Source organism: Choloepus didactylus, chromosome X (assembly GCF_015220235.1).
Source record: "Choloepus didactylus isolate mChoDid1 chromosome X, mChoDid1.pri, whole genome shotgun sequence".
Taxonomy (NCBI): Eukaryota; Metazoa; Chordata; class Mammalia; order Pilosa; family Megalonychidae; genus Choloepus; species Choloepus didactylus.
The window spans coordinates 123,778,653-123,800,706 of NC_051334.1; the positions used below are offsets into that span (position 1 = coordinate 123,778,653).

At 43.0% G+C, this 22,054-nt stretch overlaps 1 protein-coding gene across 1 annotated transcript in view; it reads left to right on the forward strand.

Annotated features, from left to right (window-relative positions):
* The window catches only part of LOC119523787 (putative ankyrin repeat domain-containing protein 26-like protein), a 44,315-nt gene extending 33,246 nt beyond the window's left edge, over positions 1-11,069 (forward strand). The window contains exon 5 of the mRNA XM_037822600.1: positions 10,847-11,069. Coding sequence (XP_037678528.1) covers positions 10,847-11,039 — 193 coding nt within the window. The 3' untranslated portion in view covers positions 11,040-11,069. The remainder of the gene's footprint in view (positions 1-10,846) is intronic.
* Positions 11,070-22,054: the final 10,985 nt, after the last annotated feature.

Genomic DNA, 22,054 nt, shown 5'->3' on the forward strand with positions numbered 1-22,054 from the left:
AATGGCACGTTCAAAGTGTCGGTATCAGTTCAGTTATGTTAAATGGCTTATAAATTTCTTATTTTATTTTGAGTTTTTACTGTTATAGTACAAAACAAAAATTAGAAAATTTGGCCTGTGTGTTAAGAGCTACATTGGAGGAAAGGCCAAGTGGAAACCTCCAAGGCTGTCCCCATCCCCTTAGCTAAGATTGTAAATCAGAGCAAATACTGCATCCCTGGGGGAGAGTACAAGCTCTAGGGTGTAAAGGTGGTGAGCTCTATCATGTTTCTCACTAGTCTGGTCCCCTCAGAAACCAGATGATCCTGGAGAATGTCTGTAGACTATTGCAAACTCAACCAAATAGCAGCCCCAACCAAAGCTGCTGCTCTAGACGTGTTATTGTTGCCTGAATGGATTAATAAGGCCACAGGGACAAATGCATCTTTTTCTATTCCAGTTAAAACAGAGGATTGAAAACAGTTCACATTCACATGGCGTGGACAACTATGTCCATTTATAGTTTTACCTCAGGGTTCTATCAACTCTCCTGGCCTCTGTCCTATTATATTCTGGAAAGAAGTGGACCACCTGAACATCCCTAGAGTATCACTACTGCACTGGTGACATCATTTGGCGGGTGGCCGTGATGCTGGGGGCCTGGTGAGACACAAGAACTGCCAGCTCAGTGAAGATTTTAGGGATCCGGCATCAGGGGAATGTCAGGATTTCCCCCCAAATGGGAAGACAAATCGCTGCATCTTGCCTTCCCTTTCACAAAGGACACACAGCACCAGGTAGGGCTTTTTGTGTTCTGGAGGCAACATATTTTATACCAGTGATTCCCAACTGGAGCCATTTTGCTCCCCAGGGGACATTTGTTGATGTCCGGAGACATTTTTGGTGATCACAACTGAGGATGCTACTGATATCTAGTAGGTAGAGCCCAGGAATGCTGCTAAATATCCTGCCATGCACAGGACAGTCCCCCACAAAGAATGATCTGACCCAATATACCAATACTGCTGAGGCTGAGAGACCCCCTTTGGTCCATACACCAGGTGACACTCAGGGATGCCAGACTTGAGTGGGTCCCGAGCAGATGGGGCTCTGAAGTAGGTCCAGCTGTGCTTCCAGAAGCCCTGCTGCTTTGGCCAGGGGATCCGGTTGATCCTGGGGTGTTAGTGGTCTCAGTGGTGGGAAAAGACGCAGTGTGGATCTTATCACACGCTCCGGTAGGAGAGCCCGAGCGCTGGCCCCTGGGGTCTGAGGGTGAGTCTCCAACTAGAGGTTGCCTGTTAGAGGAGCCCTAAGTTGGATAGACATGGCTTGGCGTTAGTATCCCTGCTGTGCTGTCACTTGCTGACAGCAGCCTGGCAGAAGCAAGGCTCGATGTGAGCACCCTGCTGGAGACAGAAATGCAGCAGCTGGAAGCTACAGTTCACCTTCAGGTTCTCCTGAAGACAGATCTGAACAGTTCAACTCAGCTGCTTCTGTGTCAGTCAGGGTCCAGGCAGAAGACAGACACCACCCAGCCATTCAGACAGTGGAAGTTTCAGATAACGAATTATTAAGCTATGATAGGAGGGTCGCTGTAAAGTTGGAAAGATAACTCTAAAGTGGAGCCCAGGGCTGAACGATGGGACCCAAAGAAGGGCAAACTCGGGACGGGGCTTCAGACCGTGTTGAAGAAGGTGTGCCTGCAGCCCACTGGATGGCAGAGATGTCCAGCCCTCTCGCTGCACCTACCTCCCAGCCTCCGCTCCTCTGTGCCCCGTGGGTCCTTCCCACTTGCTTGGCTACAGAGGACCGGCCCTGGCCCGGGTTCCAACGGGCAGCTCTTTTGCTTCTCCTTGCTCCTTCTTCCCTTCACCAATGTCAGAAGTGCTGCCCCAGCATGCGGAAAGTCGCTGAGATTGGAGGCGCCCGACATTTGCGCACGCGCACCGGGCATCCACGAGAGCCGGACGCGTGCACATGTGCACTGACCCCAGCTCCTGAGGCGCGCACAGGCACTTCCGTTTAGCCAACCATTTGGCTACTGTTATTCTCGGCCAAGAGGTTCCAGGGCGTTGATTCTTGTGTGGATGTGTGACAGAGATTGGGTGGGGTCCCCTCTAGCACTGGTTCTGGGGTCGGGGGATGGCGAAGAGCCGAGGGACAGCTGAGGTGTCTCCGGAGCTGGTGCCTCAGCGATGAAGAGGATTTTCAGCTTCAGGAGGAGGAAGAGCGATCTGTCGCTGAGCTCCGGCAGCCCCTGCGGGGACGGCGGGTCGGGGTACCTCCTCTGGGACCAGGACCTTGGCAAGATCCACAGGGCCACCAGTCGCGGCAAAGTGGCCAAAGTGCAGCAGATACTGTTGCTCGGAAAAAATGGCGTGAATGACAAGGACAAAATGAACAGGTGATGGGGGCCCTGCGGCGGGGCGAGGATGGGCCGGCGGGAGAGGTCTGGGGGGAGCCGGGGTGCAGCCTGGAGCCCTCTGTCCCCCGATGGCCGGTCCCCTGAGAGGTAGTAACGTGTGGAGCTGCCTCCCTAGAAGCCATCTCGTGTGAGGCTGTCACTCGAGGGGCGTCCTCCAAAAGGTTATCTTCCGAGGGGCTGGCCCTCAAGAGTCTGTCCCTCGATAGTTTATCTTCCCAGGGGCTGCCCTCAAGAGGCCATCAAACCGAGAGGCTCGGCTCCTTCCATCTGAAGAGCCTAAGTGCCTAGGACTTGGAAACTTTACCTGGGGTTTGGTGCCCAACGGGTCTTCAGGAGCAACAAGAACCAGTACAAATCCTTTTGCACTCACAAATTCCTTAGAGAGTACCAATTTTAAAGTGATTTAACCAAGTGTCAATAGAAAGAAATGAAATTGTCTATACAATGATGTACACGTTTAATGTAATACGTTTCAGAAAAGTGCATGATGGGAGAAATAATTCCCAGAGTATATCAACTTCTGGGCTAAAAATTCTTCCAATACAATCCAATATCTATTTTATGCACAAGTATTCACTAACATCTATACCTGTGTATATATGTACTTTGGGGGGGGGGGCTTAGAAGGAAACATCTGATTCTTGCCCTAAAGATGTGGTACAATTTTTTAAGCAGTTTTATTCACATACCATATAATCCATCCAACCTGTACAATCAGTGGCGCTCAGTATAATTGCAGAGTCATGGTGCTTTAATTACTAATCAATATTAGAACATTTTCATTTCTCCAAAAAGCAAAACCCCATATCCTTTATACCTATTATTGACACTTAGCATGTGTGTTACTTTTGTTGCAATTGATGGAAGATATTAAAATATTACCGTTAACTGTTGTCCAAAGCTTGCATTAGGTGTTTTTCCCATATACCATCCTATTATCAACACCTTGTAATAGTAACGTATATTTGTTCTACTTCATGGAAGAACATCTTATATTTGTACTATTAACCACCTTCATCATCCACAACAGATTTCACTAGGTTATACAGTTCCATGCTTTATCCTCTAGCTTTCCTTCTCGTGAATATACATGACCCTAAACATCTCCTTTCAACCACAGTCACACACGATTCAGTACTGTTAATTATACTCACAATAATGTGCTACCATCACCTCTATCCATTTCCAAACATTTTCGATCAACCTTATTAAAAATTTTGCACAAATTAAGCATCAGCTCCCCATTTTCTACCCTATCTTCTGATAACCTATATTCTAGATAGTAACACATGAGTTTGCTCATTATATTTAGGTCATATTAGTGAGATCATACAGTAGTTATCCTTTTGTGTCTGGCTTATTTCACTCAACATAATATCCTCAGGGTTCATCCATGTTATCACATGCATCAGGATTTCATTCCTTCTTACTGCTGAATAATATTTCATCGTAGATATATACCACATTTTGTTTATCCATGCATCAGTTGATGGACACTTCGATTGTTTCCATCTTTTGGCAGTTGTGAATAATGCACTATGAACATCGGTATGCAAATGTCTGTTCGTGTTCCTGCTTTCAATTCTTCTGAGTATATATCTAGTAGTGGGATTGCGGGATCATATGGTGGTCTATACTTAGCTTCCTGAGGAACCACTAAAGTGACTTCACAGTGGGTTTACCATTTTACATTCCAACCAGCAGTGAGTAAGTTTTCCTATTTCTCCACATCCTCTCCAGCATTTGTAGTTTTCTGTTTGTTTAATAGTGGTCATTCTAGTAGATGTGAAATATCTCATTGTGGTTTTGATTTGCATTTTCCTCATAGCCAGTGATGTTTAGCATTTTTGTGTGCTTTTTAGCCATTTCCTCTTTGAAATAATGTCTATTCAAGTCTGTTGCCCATTTTTAAATTGAGTTGTCTTTTTATTGTTGAGTTGTAGGATATCTTCATATATTCTGGATATTAAACCCTTATCAGATACGTGGTTTCCAAATATTTTCTCCCACTGGGTAGGCTGCCTTTTCACATTTTTGTCACAGTCTTTTGAAGCACAAAAGTCTTCAGTTTTGATGTGGTCTTGTTCTAGTTTGCTAATGCTGCGGGAATGCAAAACACCAGAGATGGATTGGCTTTTATAAAAGGGGATTTATTTGGTTAAACAGTTACAGTCTTAAGGCCATAAAATGTCCAAGGTAACACATCAGCAATCAGGTACCTTCACTGGAGGATGGCCAATGGTGTCTGGAAAACTCTGTTAGCTGGGAAGGCATGTGGCTGGTGTCTGCTCCGAAGTTCTGGTTTCAAAATGGCTTCCTCCCAGGATGTTCCTCTCTAGGCTGCAGTTCCTCAAAAATGTCACTCTTAGTTGCACTTGGGATAGTTGTCCTCTCTCAGCTTCTCTGGAGCAAGAGTCTGCTTTCAACGGCCATCTTCAAACTGTCTGTCATCTGCAGCTCCTGTGCTTTCTTCAAAGTGTCCCTCTTAGCTGTAGCTCCTCTTGCAAACATCACTCACAGCTGCACTGAGTTCCTTCTGTTACGTCAGCTCATTTATATGGCTCCACTGATCAACTTAGACCCACCCCGAATGGGCGGAGCAACACCGCCATGGAAATTATCCAATCAGAGTCATCACCCACAGCTGGGTGGGGTGCATTCCAAAGAAACACTCAAAGAATTACAATCTAATCAACACTGATAACATCTGCCCACACAAGATTACATCAAAGATAATGGTGCTTGGGGGACACAATATATTCAAACTGGCACAGGTCCCATTTATCTCATTTTTTCTTTCATTTGCTTGTGCTTTGGGTATAAAGTCTAAGAAATTACTGCCTACCACAAAATCTTAAAGATGCTTTCCTACATTTTCTTATAGGAGTTTTATGATCCCGACTCATATTTAGGACTTTGACCCATTTTGAGTTAATTTTTGAATAAGGTTTGAGATAGGGTTCTTCTTTTTGTTGGCCCATTTGTTAAAGAGACTGTTCTGTCCCAGTTGAGTAGACTTGGCAGTCTTGTCAAAAATCAATTGGCCATAAATGTGTGGGTCCAATTCTGAACTCTCAGTTTGGTTCCATTGATATTAATATGTCTGTCTTTATCCAGTAGCATGCTGTTTTGACCACTGTAACTTTGTAATATGCTTTAAAGTCATGAAATGTGATTCCTCCAACTTCGTTTTTCTTTTTCAAGATGTTTTTGGCTACTCAGGGCCCCTTACCCTTCCAAATAAATTTGATAATTGACCTATCCATTTCTTCAAAGTATGCTTTTGGGGGTTTGATTGGGATTGTGCTGACTCTGTAAATCAATTTGTGTAGAATTGACATCTTAATGATACTTAGTTTTCCAATCCATGAACATGAAAAGTCCTTCCATTTATTTAGGTTTTTGATTTCTTTTAGCAATGCTTTGTAATTTTTTGAATTCAGGTCCTTTACATCTATGGTTGAATTTATTCCTAGATATTTGATTCTTTTAGTTACGGTTGTAAATAGAATGTTTTTTTTTTTTTTTTTTTTTTTTTTTTTTTTTTTTTTTTTGTAAATGGATTTCCTCCTCAGACTGCTCATTACTAGTGTATAGAAACACTACTGATTTTTGTGTGCTGATCTTGTATCCTCTCATTACTAGTGTATAGAAACACTACTGATTTTTGTGTGCTGATCTTGTATCCTGCTAGATTGCTTGTTTATTAGCTCTAGTAGCTTTGTTTGGATTTTTTAGGACTTCCTAAATATAGGATTATGTTATCTGCAAATAGTGAAACTTTTACTTCTTCCTTTCCAATTTGGATGCCTTTTATTTCTTCTACTTCTTGTCTAATTACTCTGGCTAGAACTTTAAGCACAATGTTGAGTAACAGTGGTGAGAGTGAGCATCCTTGTCTTCTTCCATATCTTGGAGGGAAAGCTTTCGGTCTCTCACTGTTGAGTGCAGTGTTAACTGTGGGTTTTTCACATATCCCCTTTATCATACTGAGGAAGTTTCCTTCTAGTCCCACCTTTGGAGTGTTTTTTTCAAGAAAGGATGCTTGCTGGATTTTGTCAAATGCCTTTTCTGCATCAATCAATATGATCATGTGCTTTTACCCTTTTGATATTTTCTTTTTTTCCCTGCTCCTCAGCTTGACTCATTTCAAGTATTTTGTCTTCAACTTCACTGATTCTTTCCTCTGTCAGCTCCAATCTGCTTTTTTAAAATTAATTAATTTTCATTGAAATATATTCACACACCATATAATCATCCAAAGTGTGAAACAGTTGTTCACAGTAGCATCATATGGTTGTGCATTGAACACCAGAGTCAATTTTTGAACATTTTTGTTACTCCGAAAAATAAAATTAAGAATAAAAATAAAAGTAAAAAGAACACCCAAAACATCCCATAACCCTCCTCCCCTGTATTATTCAGTTACTTTTTGTCCCCATTTTTCTACTCATTTGTCCATACACTGGGAGAGGGAGTGTGAGCCATAAGGTTTTTACAATCACATGGTCACACCATAAAACCTATAAAGTTTTACGCTTGCCTTCAAGAATCAAGGATACTGGACATAATGCATAAGAGTTACTTCCAGAATGACCTCTCAATCTGTTTGAAATGTCCAAGCCACTAAAATTATATTTTATTTCATTTCTCTTTTGGTCCAAAAGACTTTCTCAATCACTTAGTAGGTCTTAGCCTACTAAGCTGGTGGTCCCCAATGCTTGCAAGAATATCAAGAATTCTCCAGCTGGGGAAGTTTAATATTTCCACATTTTCCCCCAGTCCCTCAAGGGGGGCTTTGCAAATACTTTTTATTCTCTGCCCAAATTACTCTGGGTTGTATCAGGGCTTCATGCTAACCTGTACAAACCAACAAGATCTCGCTCCCTAGTCAAAGTTTCATGTAATTATAGAATTTCAGTAAACTGACCATACAAGTTAAATTATATAGCATGCTACAGAAAATACAGATTTTGCACCAAATAAACATCTCTTCCTTTGGTCTCACACAGAAGCCATCTGCCGGGTCCTTCTCCAGTCTATATCCTCCTCTATAGTTTCAAACAATTCAGAATTGTCCTTTTTCTGGAGAGGAGTTTTCAATAGCTGTTTATGTTGCCATGTTGATGACATCACTCCACCCAGTGTCTTCTTAATACTCATTATCTCTTTTGCCTTATTTTCCTTCTCCTCCTTGAATTGGTTTAGATTTGTGTGAACATCTTTGGTTAGTTGTTCCAAATTCTGTAGCTCCTCCGACTTTCTAATTTGTTCCTTTGGTCCATATCTTTCTGTTTCTTCATATGGCTTCTAAACTTTGCTGATATATGGCTGTCTGATTATCTTGACAAGATTATTCTGAAAGTCGATTTCTCTGTCTTTTCTTTTTGTTGTTGATAGAGTTTGTGTTAAGGGTCTTCTGTGACCCTTAGTTTGTCGGTATTTCTGAGCCAAAACAGGGCCAGGGACCCACACTGGGGGCTCAGACCAGTTCAAAGGGCCCTGAGGAGAGGGTTAGGAAAGCCTCCAAAAAGCCTTTTTCTCCAGCTCCCTAAGTCTGTGCTTTCCTGGCCTGTCCAGTGGTTGGCATTCTTTGGCAACATATTCCCCACAGCCCTAAGAAGGCAGGGTATTCTTAGCCCTCTGGTGGCTCCATCTCTGATGTGGGTTGAAACAGTGGCCCAGCGGTGCCTGTTCAGGATGGGCAAAAGCAGGACATAACCAGTAACTGGATACTGGGCCAGGTTTCCCTCTGTTCTTGGGGAAGAGGACATTAAGGGCCCTCCCAGTCTGCAACAGCCCTCCAGGCAAGGACCAGGTTGATCTGAAGCTGCTTGCCTTGATGGTGGGAGATGGGTGCAAGGGGCCGCAGCCTAACAAGTTAATCGTTACTCACAGTTTTTCACCACAGTTTCTCAGTCTCTCTTTCCTGCTCTTCCCTGGATGCTGTGCAATACACCACTGGTTTCTGGAGCCTCAGAACAATTGTTCTGGACAGTTTTTGCCTGTCCACTAGCTATTTTTGGAAGAGGAGTAAGGCCTGCAACTCTCTATTCTGTTATCTTCTCAGAAGTTTGCGGTACAGTTTTTAAGACTGCATCATTTGTGCAATTGTTTCACACCCAAGAGAAAGCTTCCTTTCCTCTGTTCTTTCTCTGGGAATTTTGATCTGTTCTATTTCTTTTTGTTTTGCTTCTAAAGTTTTCTTTATACTCCTTTTACTGCCCCTAGCTGCTTTTGCCTGGGAGGAAGGTCAGCCTGCTCCCAAGTCAGTATTGCCCAGCCAAAATAGGGTCAGGGACCCATGAAGGGGGAGTAGACCAGCTCCAAAAAGACCTGGGGAGAGAGTCACAAAAGCATCTGAAGGTTTCTGATGTCTCCCCAAAGTTGCACTTTCCTGGCCTGCCCGGCAAACGACACCCTTCAGAAAACTTCTCCACAGCCCTAAGGAGGCTCTGTGTTTTTAAATCTATGCCACCTCCACCTCTGTTAGTAGAGGGGTTGAAAAAACGGCTGTGCTGTCCCTGTTCAGGCAGGCAGAAACATCAGCTCAGAGCTGGGACCCAGCAATCTGAACTCACAGGTCAAAAACCATGATCCGTGCTCGGCTGCCCCTGTTCTTGAGAGAAGGGGATTTCCACTTCCCTCTCCTGCAGCAGCTAGCCAGGGACTGGACCCAAGGCAGCTCAACTAGAGAGTAGAAATGAGTGCTGGCATCTGCGATGGAGCCAGTTACTCACAGTTGTTTACCACAGTTTCTCAGTCTCTTCCCTGGATGCTGTACAGCATTCCCCTGGCTTCCAGAGTGCTGGTATAGTTGTTTGAGACAACTCCTGCCTGTCCACGAGCTGTTTTGGAGGAGTGAGTCCTGGAGCTCCCTATCTGCCATCTTCCCCAGAAGTTCTCTTTGTGGTTTTGTTGTGCATTTCCCTAATGGCTAATGATGTTGAGCATCTTTCATGTGCTTGGTCATTTGTATATCTTCTTTGGAAGGGCAAAGTACTTTTTCACAGAAGATCTACAAGTGGCCAGTGGATATAGGAAAAAATATTTAGAGCTCCTGATAACAGGATAAATTAAATTTAAAAGAGGAATGAAATACCATTTTCCTCCCACAGAGTTTATGAGGATGAGGAAGAATGGGTACCACAGATACAGATATTTGTTGACATTCAAAGATGTATTTTAGTGGATCATTAAATTAGGAAAAAAAGATCAGTTTGAGTATATGTAACACAGACTATAGTCTTGTGTTAGCCAAAGATATGCACAAAATGAGATATTTTGGGCCTTTGTATTATAAATGAATTTTTTTTCCTTTTTTCTTATCTGTGTTTTCTAAAATAAGAATATTGGTATACAATTCTAGTTAAAGCTTATTAATAATGAAATCATACTTGGAAAGAATAGGAATATGAGTCTCACAGGCAAAAATAATCTTCCAGTTTTATTAATTATTTTGGAATTTTTTTGAGGATTGGTGTCTTCTGCCTTAGAATTTGTTAGGTGTACATATTATTATATACACATTTTTTGTTATATATATACTAATTATGTATATATAATTGATTATAGGTTAATCATGGTATTTCTCTGTACTTATAAAATTTTAGCTGTGTCCTTATGAAAATAAAAAATAAAAAGTAGAAAATATAAATGACTATTCCTATTGCAAAAATATTGCTTTAATTTATAAAGTTTCCTTTAAAAATACTGTACCCTCCAACTGTATTTATCCATTATTTGAGCCATTCTTGCATCTCTTTTTTTCATCAAACATAGCTTCAATACCTGTTATACAGCAGATTTTTCTATCAGGATCTTTTTTTTTTTCTGCTTTTTTTTTTTTATTTTGAAATAAATTCAAAGTTATAGGAACAGTTGCAAAAACAATACTAACCCCATACACAGAACTCCATCATACCCTGACCTCCCTTCCCTGATAGCCCAATCCACCAACTTTAACATGCTGTCACATCGCTGTTTCTTTCCCTCCCTCCCTCCCTCCCTATCATCCATCAATTGATCAAAATGCAAAATAAACTGATGGAATCAGTTTAAATCAATAACTATTGGCGCCCTCCTTGTCACCAAACAGCCCCTGGCCTCAGGGAAAGCGAGCCTCTCTGTGGTTCTTTGGAAGAAGCTGCAGACATCAAGGTAGCTATGCGCATATATTATAGAGGAAGATATTAAAGATAATCTATAATGAGATGTCTCCAGTCTGGGGCGTAGTTGACGGAGAGAACAGCTGCAACATAACTTCTGTGTCACTCTACACGTGCTGAATACGCTTGCCTTTTAAAGATAAGGTCAAGCTGACAGGCAGGGCTGCAGGGAGAATTTTGGGCCATGGTTACTGTCTCCAACAGAGTTTTAATAAAGAAGTAGGATAACCTTGAGATTCCTACATCGACTGATCTCCATCTCCTTTCTTCCTAGGCATGACGGATTTCTTTGCAAAGCCTTTTTGGCAGCAAGCCGACAGAGCCTGCGGTTTGCAGCCACTTACCAGTGTCATTGGGGTTGGTGGGGACAGAAAGAGCTGGGACGCCCCTTTTGCTCTTGCTGGGAACGCTGCAAATCTGGAGGGCGTTTTGAACTTGGTATTCGAGTCAAGTCTCCGTGTGCTTAAAACCCCAAGGGAATGCAGGCTCCTGCAACACTCATTTCAAGGGCCTATATTTTCCACTTGCTTCCTATCTCCACTCAGGCCTATGCAGACGTGAATGGGGAGATGATTTAAGGGCTGGTCAATAAACCCCTGGCCTCCCTGCCTGGAGTGGCAGCGGTAGCGGTAGGGCTAGGTAATCTGGACAAGAGTACAATCAAGGATGAATTTTTCTGACAAGTTATTTAGTGTGCTATGGGGGCGTCTGCCCTCCATCGTCTCATTTGAACCTTCTAAGCTGATTGTAAAATGATCGACTGCTTCTTCACTGTATGTTTTCTTTGTACCACAATGGATTTGTTCGGATGAGAAACTTAGAATGGCATTTTTTTGTACATGCATTCACAAGACATGGATCCTAATTTCAACATCCCATTATTCTATTATTCAATAGGAATCCAGGAATCGACATCTTCCAATGTGCCATTTCTAAGATAAAGAGGAAACCCCAATCATTTGATAAAATAGGAGGTGCTTGGTGCAACGTTACGTATTTTTTTATTTGGTATATTTACCTGTATTCCAAAATTATTTTGGTTGCTTATTTCATTCTGAATTTCTCCGTGTACTGGAAAAAAACTGGGATTAAAAAATGCATTAATGACTTTTAAGATTCCAGTCCACTGTTTGATGGGGGTGGGGAGGAGAGGAGTAAGGAAAAAATCAACGTATGTGCCAGGTGCTGGACAATCGATATTCAGCCAACACCTTGGGAACTGACAAAAGCCAAACCCCACATGCCTGAGTTCTGGCCCCTTCCTGCCAGGACCCACTTCTGTGGGCACGGGGGCCTCCCAGGCAAATGCTGGCTCTGACCGTGCCAACAGGGCAGCTGGTATGACCAGCTGAATTTTCCAGAAGGGGACGACGAGCATCAGCTCTTCATTCTTGGGACCACAAATCAGGGCCCCCTCTGACTGGAGCCTGACATCCCTCCAGCCATTTAAGTTTCCACGGGAACCTCTGAAGCTGTAAACCCAATATCAGGGATGCACATTGTAAAGCCTTTTGGGTGGAATCCTGCACACTTGGTCAAGATGACACAGAGGGTACAGCCGGGAAACTAGGGTGAATAAACTGATGCCTAGGCAAACAGTGCTTCCAGAAGCTTCCATCTGAAAGACTTCACTCATTGCCTCCAAGCAGTGCTGACTTTCAAAGGGCCACACACCAATGATTCATACATAATTGAGGAACGAGTCTTTAGGAGGGTAATTATATCACTGTCTGTCTTGTAGAAGGTGCGTCTGGAATATGCATTGTCACAGGGCTAAAGCTGTACATTTTACCAGTTCAATGTGGATGTTGTATGTTTGACTTTTGTTTTGGTTCTTTCACAGGTGTTGAGTCTCTGAAACCATTTTTTCTTTCTTTATAGGGGACTAAGAAATCCACTTGTTACCTGGTTTCTATCGAGAACCAATGGCAGCCAACCATGCATTCAGTCCTAACATTTCCATGGGTTCCTAATTCCTAACTGCGGTTGCTTTTTTAGGAGAGAGGACAGCCCCTTCCTTCTATGAACACCTTCCTGCTCCTTTTATGATGCATCTGATTGATTATAATTTTGTATTTTTCACTTCACCTTTCTTATGCCTGGCTGACTTCAGTTTATTTCATCAATATGCCAAAATCACATATTTTATATGTGCCTTTGCCTTAGGAAACTGATCCAAGAAAATCACTTCTTACTGATTTAACTTCAGCATATACCCAACACGATAACTGGGAGCCCTCTCTAGATAGAGTCAACCTTACTCCCTTCTGTGGGAGAATAAACAATTCACTGAGGTAGATGATGGAGAGACTTTCTTTCTTTATTCTTTCTACCCCTTTCGATGTAGAAGAGTTGGGGAGACCTCTGAAAATTAAAATATCTTTCTCAGCTCTGTGACACAAATATTTTTACCACAAAGTGCCCTTAGAGTCATGTATAACTGAGATCCTATGACTGAGGGAAAGAATGATTAAATTTTACATTAGAAATGCAGGGAAATTAAGGAACACAATTCTTGATAAAATACTCTAATTAGCGATGAGGACAAAAATTCTACCAAGGTTAAAAACTGCTCACAAAAGTTAAGATAACAAATTGCCCCAAATGGTTGAAGACATTTGACAATTGCTGTGTGACTGCAGTATAATAATAGCAAAAACCTTTTGAATATCCCTCAAGTGAAAACATATTTTTATGCAAAATCACACCAAAAATTGTGACTCAATTGAAGAAAGAAGAAAGCTCCTAGTTGTTTGAAAAAAAATAAAATCATTAAGTGAGAAACGCTTCACCCCATGCAGGATCCTGACTCAGCATATAATCCTAAAGCAGCTCTTACATGAAAATTAAGAGATATAGTGTTTTTGGGGTCCACAGGGAAGAGCTCTTGGGATTTTCATGACTTCTCAGTTACAGGAACCAGCCGTTGGAAGGGAGAGTTCTAAGGTCAGACCGAGCACACACGGTCCCTAAGAGCAAAACGAGAGAGTGCCAAGTTCATTTGGCAACCCCACCGCTTCTCTGAAAAGAAAGTAGCCAGAACTTCAAACCTGAAATTTAAGTGCATTTCAAAACTTAAAAAAATTTAGGTGCATTCCAACACTTAAAAAAAAAAATTAGACTCTAGCATATGTTGACGTTTCTGAGTGAGATCACACTCCATTCCTTGCCAGTCTCCCAACGTCCTGCTGTCGAGGTCACTCCGAGTTTCGCTTCGCCTTTATCCCACGGACCAACCCTCTGGTGATGAGACGGGAATCTCACCCATGCTGTCGCTGACGGCAGGAAGGACACTGGGCAGAGCTCACAGAATCCAGGCACCGGGACCCTCTCCCTCAGGTCCCTCTGAGTTTTCAGACTCCTACCCTGAAATAGTCTTAGGGCCCTTGTGTAGAAAAAACAAAGCCAAGTTGGGAAAGCTCTTCCACGTGGAAATATCACCCCACAACCGACAGTCACCGATGCACATGGGTAGCCACAGCAAGCAACATTTCAGACCCCTGTTTCTAACCCATGGGGGCTAAAGGAAGGTGTCCCCAACCTGGAACTTTGATGCCAGAAAAACAAGACCACAGCCTCTCCTGGAGACAGAGGTGCTCCCAAATCATCCAGGTCATCCCATAGGGTTCCCAGCTTCCTTTAAGTTAGGTGAGGCTGCGTAACGGGATTCGGCTACATGTAAGCAGAATGTGGCATGTCCTTTCTTCTCAAGCACAGGAGAGCATCTCTTCTGCTGGTGACATTCCAGGTGATAGGGTTTCCATCAGTCTGCCCATGAATGACTCGGGGTGGCGGGGCCCCCTCTTCCTAGACCCCTACCTCCCCGCACCAACAGGTATTACATACACAGCAGTAAACATCCTACAAAGCCCAGGGCAGCCCCCGCCACAAAGAATCACCCAGACCCTAACGTCAGCAGTGCTGAGGCTGAGAAACCCTGAAACCCAGCAGGGCAGAAAATGAGCCTTTGCTGGTTCAAGCTCCTGAGATTTCAGAGCTAAATGGTTACCCCAGGACAACCTGACCACATCCTACAGGTATACCTTTTTATGGTGAAAACATGAAATAACACAAATTCTATTTTCAATACAATAAATCAGAAGCCAGCCTGAGATATATATGGTCAAAGTAAATCTTTAAGATTTGGTGATAATTGGTGCAAAAGGATTAACATCTCTAAAGGGGAGATCACGCATCAAAGAGCAATGGAAATATAGAGCAAACAAAGATGCAGGGAAAAGTAAGATTTCTGTGCTCTTCCAAGAAATATGAATAATAATATAAAAAATACATAAATATAAAAGAGGCATGAATCTCTGATACGTGCCACAACCTGGATGGACCTTGAAAACATTATGTTAAGTGAAAGAAGTCAGACACAAAAGACCACATTTTGTATGATTCCACTTACACAAAACGTCCAGAATAGGCAATTCATAGAGAGAGAAAGCAAGCTGGAGGTTACCAGGGGAGGGGGGGGGAGAGATGAATGGGGAGGTTGCTGCAGAATGGGTGTCTAGTTTCCATTTAGGGTAATGAAAACATTTTGGTGATGGACAGTGGTGACAGTTGCACAACATTGTGGATGTGACGAATGCCACTAAACTGTACACTGGAAAATGGTTAAAGCGGCACATTTTATGTTCTGTATTTGTTACCACAGTAAAATTTTGTAAATGTATAAGATGGAGAGGAGCACCAGGGGCTCAAAGCTGTTTCTGCCCAGGTGCAGTGATGCCTTTGGAGCAAACTTAGGAGCATTTGTGTTTCTTAGCCTTGCTGCTAGTGTGAGACTCAGAGAGAGTGCACAGTTCTGACTGCAGGCTCTCCAGGGTGACTCCCCAGGGAGAGGATGCCCTGGCAGAGCAGATGGGCTCAACCAACGTGGTGCCTCCCACCATCTTGGTGTGCAAAATATCACCCATTCTCTGTGCTTCTGTCCTGGAAGGCACCGGAAGCACCTTCTGCAGATACAATCAGAAAATGCTTAAATCTGCACAACAGCTGCAAAGACCCAGTCTGCAAAGGGTGTTTGACTTTATGCCGATATCCCTTTTTTATGAGGGGGTGGCAGTCACATTTAATTCAGGCACTGACAGTTGGATTCAAATTCAGTTCAGGCTCTGCAAACTGGCATGTTTTTTAGCTTTTCTGTGAAGCAGTCTCCTCTGTAAAATGAGAATAACAGTACCTGCCTTTGCTTTTAGGATTAAGGACACTTTCTTACAGGTAACACTCTCTGAACAGTTCCTGGAGTGTGGCAAATGCTACATAGTATTTAGTTGTGAATATAACACTACTGCTAATCTAAGCGAAGAACACAGCTTGCATCTCCTCTTTAATCTCTTGCTACTGTAATACATGTCTGAAGATATAAATTTTTTTACTCAGAGTTCTTAAAGAATATGGAAAACTCAATTTAAATTGGCTCTTAATTTGTCACTCAGATTTAGACTTCCCTTGATGAATGATGCTCAACTGTTCGTCTTGGCAAGCATTATTTTGGATGCTTTCAGGATCATACAAGCCATAAAGGGTATTTTGGGCTTTCAGCGTTGGCATCATTTCCAGTCTTACCACTGTCTTGGAGTTCTTCAAGAATTATTTCAGATTTTGTTCAACTTTTTCTGTGTGAGGGACACAAACCTGGTGACCCCAGGCTTGCCCCACTAAGTAAGTTTACAGAAATGCTGACATCACATGTTAACTGGTGCTTGAAAAAAATCCATCCCATGATCTCCAGAAACTCAAAAAGCATTCTGTGAATTTCCCTCTCTCCAGCCAGCCCAATGCCCCAGTTCTTCTCCTTAGAACCAAAGAAAGTTACAATGTGCCCCCACTCGGAGCCATCTTGGCGGAGCATGTCTTCTCACTCAACACAAATAAAGGATCCCAAAGCCCTGAGGTTCACTCCTGTCTGCTCTCTGTCACCCAGCAGTAGACTACCACACTCCAGCTCGAGTCCTGCCTGCCGCGTGCTCTGGAACCCACAGAAGGAAGGGGAAGCTTCTTGGGGCTTGGCCAAGGGTCCAGCTTTGCAGCCAGGCTGGTAGAACAACCCTAGTATTCCACTGACTGCCTGTGTGTCTGAGGGCAAAATACTGCCCTTGACCAAGCACAGATGTTTCCTGTTGGGGGACACAGAAATCTAGAACCTGGCCCAAAGGGGATCTGTGATACATGGCAGACACTTTACCTTCCCTACCTCATCTCTGAATATGGAAATCCTACCCATCCTTCAAGAACCTGCAACAAATTCCTCCTACAGGAGCCTGGAAATCGCCCCTCTTCCCCTCACCATTCCCCCCAACCTGTGCAGCCCTTAGGGTAAATCACCACCTGGGACCCCATTTCTCTTGCCAGATTATCCCTCTCTGGAGGCAAGATTGGGGTATTATCCCTGGTAGCACTCAAATGCACAGCACCCAGGGCTTCACCTATAGCAGATGCTCCATGAGTGAGCATTCATTTGATGAATTAACAAATGAATGAGGCGATGGCCCTTAGCGGGGGAGGGACTGAAACAGAGGGAAGATGCTCCAAGACAGCATCCTGGAGCCTGGAGAGGCAGATGGAGGCTGGAGAGGGGGAAGGGAGGCTGGAGAGGGCGGAGGGAGGCTGGAGAGGGCAGACGGAGCCCCCTGCATTGTGCTCTCTGCCCTCCGGAATGCCCCCATGAGCCGCCTGCCTCAACTCACTAAGACTCTCCAACTTCCAGCACGAAGAAGAACAGGCTGCTTGGGGCTCTGGGGAGGGGCAGCAGGGTGACAGCAGATCACTGATGGAGGAAGTCAGAGCTTGGAAATACATTTGGATGCTTCGGCATCCCAAAACAGGCAGAATAAGGGACTAGTGTGGCGAGCACGAGACACTGTGTGATCAGAAAAGAATGTCTGTGGAGAAGTGAGCAGGATGGGCAGCGGGCAGCTGAGAGGGTGCACTGCCAGGCAGGAGCCAGTGCAGGCTCAGAACTGGTGTACCCAAGGACGGCTACACCCAGGGACTCGAGGACACGGGTACCAGAGAGATGACGAGGAGGAGGCGGCCTCACAATGGTGACCACAAGTAAGAGAATTTACTGTCTGGGGCGGAAGTTCCAGTTCATGGAGGGGCAGAGAGTGCAGCAGTGGCTTCACATGCCAGCTGCACAGCAACCCTGGAATGCTGCCTCTGTCTCCGAGAAACCTCCATCTCCATCTCCCCATCTGTAAACAGGAAGAACACCTGTGCAGGCAGACAATCGTCATCGAGAGTCCACTTCCCAGCCTTCCTTCAGCGAGGAGTGGGCAGGTGACCAACTGCTGGGAAGGTCTGGAATCTCTCTTGGCAGATGGCTGACACACATCCCTTTCCTTCCCAACTTTTCCTTCCATTCTGCACCTTGCTGCTTGGAGGGTGGACACTGGCATCAGTCACCATGAGGAGAAAGACACTGCCTCCTACGGGGGTGGAAGGGGGCTTGGAGGATATGTGTCCCGGAGACTTCGGAGTCAACATACAAGCTTTGGGCCGTTCACCTGTAGACTTCATTGACGAGAAGGAGCTACAAACCTCTGTAACGTAAGCTACTGCTATGTTTTTTGTTTTCTGATACACCCAAGCCTGATTCTTACCGAGTCATAGTCTCTTTAATTATGAGGATTAAATGAGATTTGGAATGCAAAGTGCTTAGGAGCATGTCTGCCAGATGGTAAATACACAATAAATGCAGTTTATTGTTATCAGGAACGGCTTCAAAAGACATACAATGCCCACATAAAAGATGAGAAATGTTAAGAACCAAAGATTAACAAAGGGAAAAGTATATAACCACCTACAAAACATTTTTGTATCAAAGATAAAAAGGTAAAGAAGACACAAAGAGTTGTCAAACACTACGTCCCTTGGTTAATGTCCTTTTAAAAAATATCAAGTCCGATAGAGCAACTGAAAGCAAATCCAGAGGAGAGGTTAGTCAAAAGTAAACATGTGAGAAGGACCCAGTTATACCCCATGTTGAAATGAAAGAAAAGAGATGTGGAACATCATGTAGAAAATCAATGAAACTGTAGGAATGAATATGTAAGCGGAAAAAACACTGAACTCTGGTGAGAAGGTTACGACAAGCTGGGTGCTGAGCTAGGTCTGAAGAGTGTGTTTGAACATCCAGAATCACTTATTTGGTATTTCAGAAAGAAAATTCAATTGGTTTATCTTGACTCCATAAGGAAGCAAGTTTGTACTGGGGCAAATTACAAAAGTAACGGATGGTTGGTTGTTTTTTTCATCCATGCTATTAGCGTCATCTTAGGTCAGACATGAAGACTTTAGCAGAAAAGTGAATGTCTGCTTTGCAAATTGTCTAATCTTACATACTAAGTAATATGAAGTGTCATATGAATAATTATGTCTAATAGAATACGTTGGAAAAAACAAAATATGTTCACAAGGTTTTTTTCATTAGGGGAAATGAATGGCTGGGACAGTTAGGGCTGATACTACAGCATCTGAGCAATAGGGATATAAAATTCATATCCTGCCCTCGGTTTTACCTCCTTCATCCCTCATTGCTGCCTTCCCAAATCTGCTGCCCGTGACTCCTTTCCCTAAACCTAGCCAATGACTTTCCAGTGCTTACCACGTCTAGCTGGATCCCCCCACCTACGGCTCCTTTCTCAACATCCTTCCCACCCCCCTCATATCCCAAACCCAGTTCCCCGGACTTGCCCATTCCCTCTTCAGGAACAAGCCCTCATCTCCCACACCTGCAACCATTTTGCACACCAGTTCCTCTTCTGGGAATTTCCCACCTAAATACTAGGACTTAAACTATCCCTTTGAAATGGTTCAACTAGTCAGTCTATTCTTGTCATCTGCAGTAGTTATGTTCCATAAAGCTCCCACTGACTCTGAATTAGTGAACCTTGAACTGCTGCCCCTGGGGGAAACTGGCATGCTTTTCTGCCAGCCCCTGGGCACCATATTTCCTCAATGGATCCTGCTGACATTTAAGCTTGTTTATGTTTGCTACTGTTTAAAGACACTTTGTATCTTTTGCTTCCTCCTTAAATATGCACAGGGTTCCTAGGAAGTTCTTTGTTTCTCCAGCCTTTTAGAGACTCCCCCATTTTGATCCTGCCAAGCAGTTTCATTGCCTTCAGAATATGAGAGCTAAATCAAGAAGGCAGAACATCCTTACCTCGTTCAACCACAGCTGGGGATGTGCACATTGGGGAACTCAATTTTTTTTTACCATTCTGTTTATGTCCACAAATGACCACCAGGGATCACGGAGGTGTTATGGAATCTGCACAATGAGAATTATTAAAACCAATGGCAATCAACTATACATGCTTTTCCTTAATTGCTACAAAAGTGACAGTAGGGCAAGAGCATGTACTTTTTAAGGTAAGCTGGGGTATGGGAAAGTTCTCTGAGCGCTTGCATTTGGAAATACTAGAACCATTTGTTCCGCTTCAACCCTCGATATTTTATTTCTGACCCCTTTAGATACTACTTCTGCTGACCAAACAGTGGAGGACATCCAACAAATACTAAAATTATCAACAGAGACAAACGCCAACCACAGCCTTTCATATATCAGTTAACTCAAGAGGCAAAAGCAGCTGTAAATAGAATCTTCTCTCTTTTATTAGGTGTATTTTAAAAGAGAAACTGCCTTTTTAATGGAATGAAAACAATTTTAAAGAGTGAAAAAGGAACTCTTGCTTCCTTATGACGGCAATGCAGTTTTGATGTTAAGCTATTATTACTTCTTATTTTGGAAGGAAGGTACCTTTTAGAAAAGTCAGACAAAAACACATGTTTTCTAGAATGATTCTATTAGCCTATTAAGTTTGATGGAATTAAAAAAAAAATGATGCTTTATTTTTTTTTTTAATCACAGCACAATAAAATTTTCCAATGAACCTGAATTGAAATGGAGCATGATCTGTGAGGCACTGCTGGTTCCGCAGGGGGACAGACGTGTTCTTTTCCAAGGGGAAGAATGCTAGCCATATCCTGTTCTCCTCTCTACCACTGCAGCTTTCTGGAGAGCTTATTTCCCCACAGAAGACAAAAAGAAAAATCAAATAAAGGTGATTTTTTTTCTCTAGAGGATGTCAAAATCCCATACATGTTTACAGAAAAACTTTAAACCACTAATTGTGCTCTACATTGCAATGTTTTCTAGAATTGGCCCATAGCCATGCCACAAATCTTGGTAACACAAGCTGATTTATTAATTCTCATATTAATGTGATTATTTATTTTGGTCTATACTGACCTAATGGGAAATCTGCAATGTATTCCTAGAGCCAAATATCTACCTACCTTCTAAGATAAATTTTACCTGTAAAATCAGGTTGCCTTTCTGTTTAAATATTAATAGCATCAATTCACATGTCAAAACTTAAAGTCAAAATTTTAACATACATCAAATGGCAATATTTAACTCAGAGTTCCACGGTATAATCATGCTTTCATGGGTTCTTCTAAAATGCCACAGGGATAATAGTATCAGATCATTGATAAACTTTATCATGCGACTCACTGAGACAACCAAATAAGTTATAGAGAGGAAATGACATATAAACATTTAAAAGGATTTTTTTTTTAAAAGTGGAAACAGAATTCTTGCTCTATGCTTTCTGAATATAAGTATTTAGTCAGGAACTGTCAAATGTAATCCTCCAACTAATCAGGACAAATAGTCATTGGATCTTAGAAAACATTTCCAGTCAGTTCTAATTACCTGGTGGCAGTGAACTGCTGCCAAACCAGCCCTCTGCAGGAGGAATAAAGCCCTGATTTGTAGTGTTTGCCAATTTCTATGGTGCAAATTCTCCATCCTGGCCAATTTCAAGCTACCAATGCTTGAAGAACCAGCGGGCAAGATTCCTGAACAATTAGGAGTGACCTCCAGGACAGGGCTGCCTATGGCTAAACACTGCAGCGAAATTTCTCTTTTACTTTCTACCAAGTGTTTTGCGGTCAGGCAGCAGCCTTCTTACCCCTAAGATTTATGGATTCCAGTGATTCCTAAGACTCTCCAACCAGAGTAAACCAGAGATGGTCCAAGCAGGCTCTGTTAACTAGTACCAGCTTTTCCTAATTGACAAAGCCCTCCAGCTGAGATTCACATTCCACAGCACAAAACTCGAAGATGTAGGCAACTCCTCCATAGACTATTTTGCCAGTGCCTCCAACACAGCACATTTCACATATTAGGCGATCAATACGAATTTATAGAAGTGAATAGACAAAGTGCTGGCTAAATAAACACTGAGCCGTGCCTGAAAGCCGAGTCAGTAACCATCATTGCAGAGTTCTAGCTATAATTTGAAAAGCAAATAGAAGGTTCACAAATTCCATGGCTTATTGCTCCCCTTTGGGGAGATGAACAATTCTAGTATTGAGATAAAGTGATTTTTTTTTATTGCCAATTTAAGGCAGAAGACTGTAAGGAATGCATCAAGTGGAAATAACATTTGCATCCTTC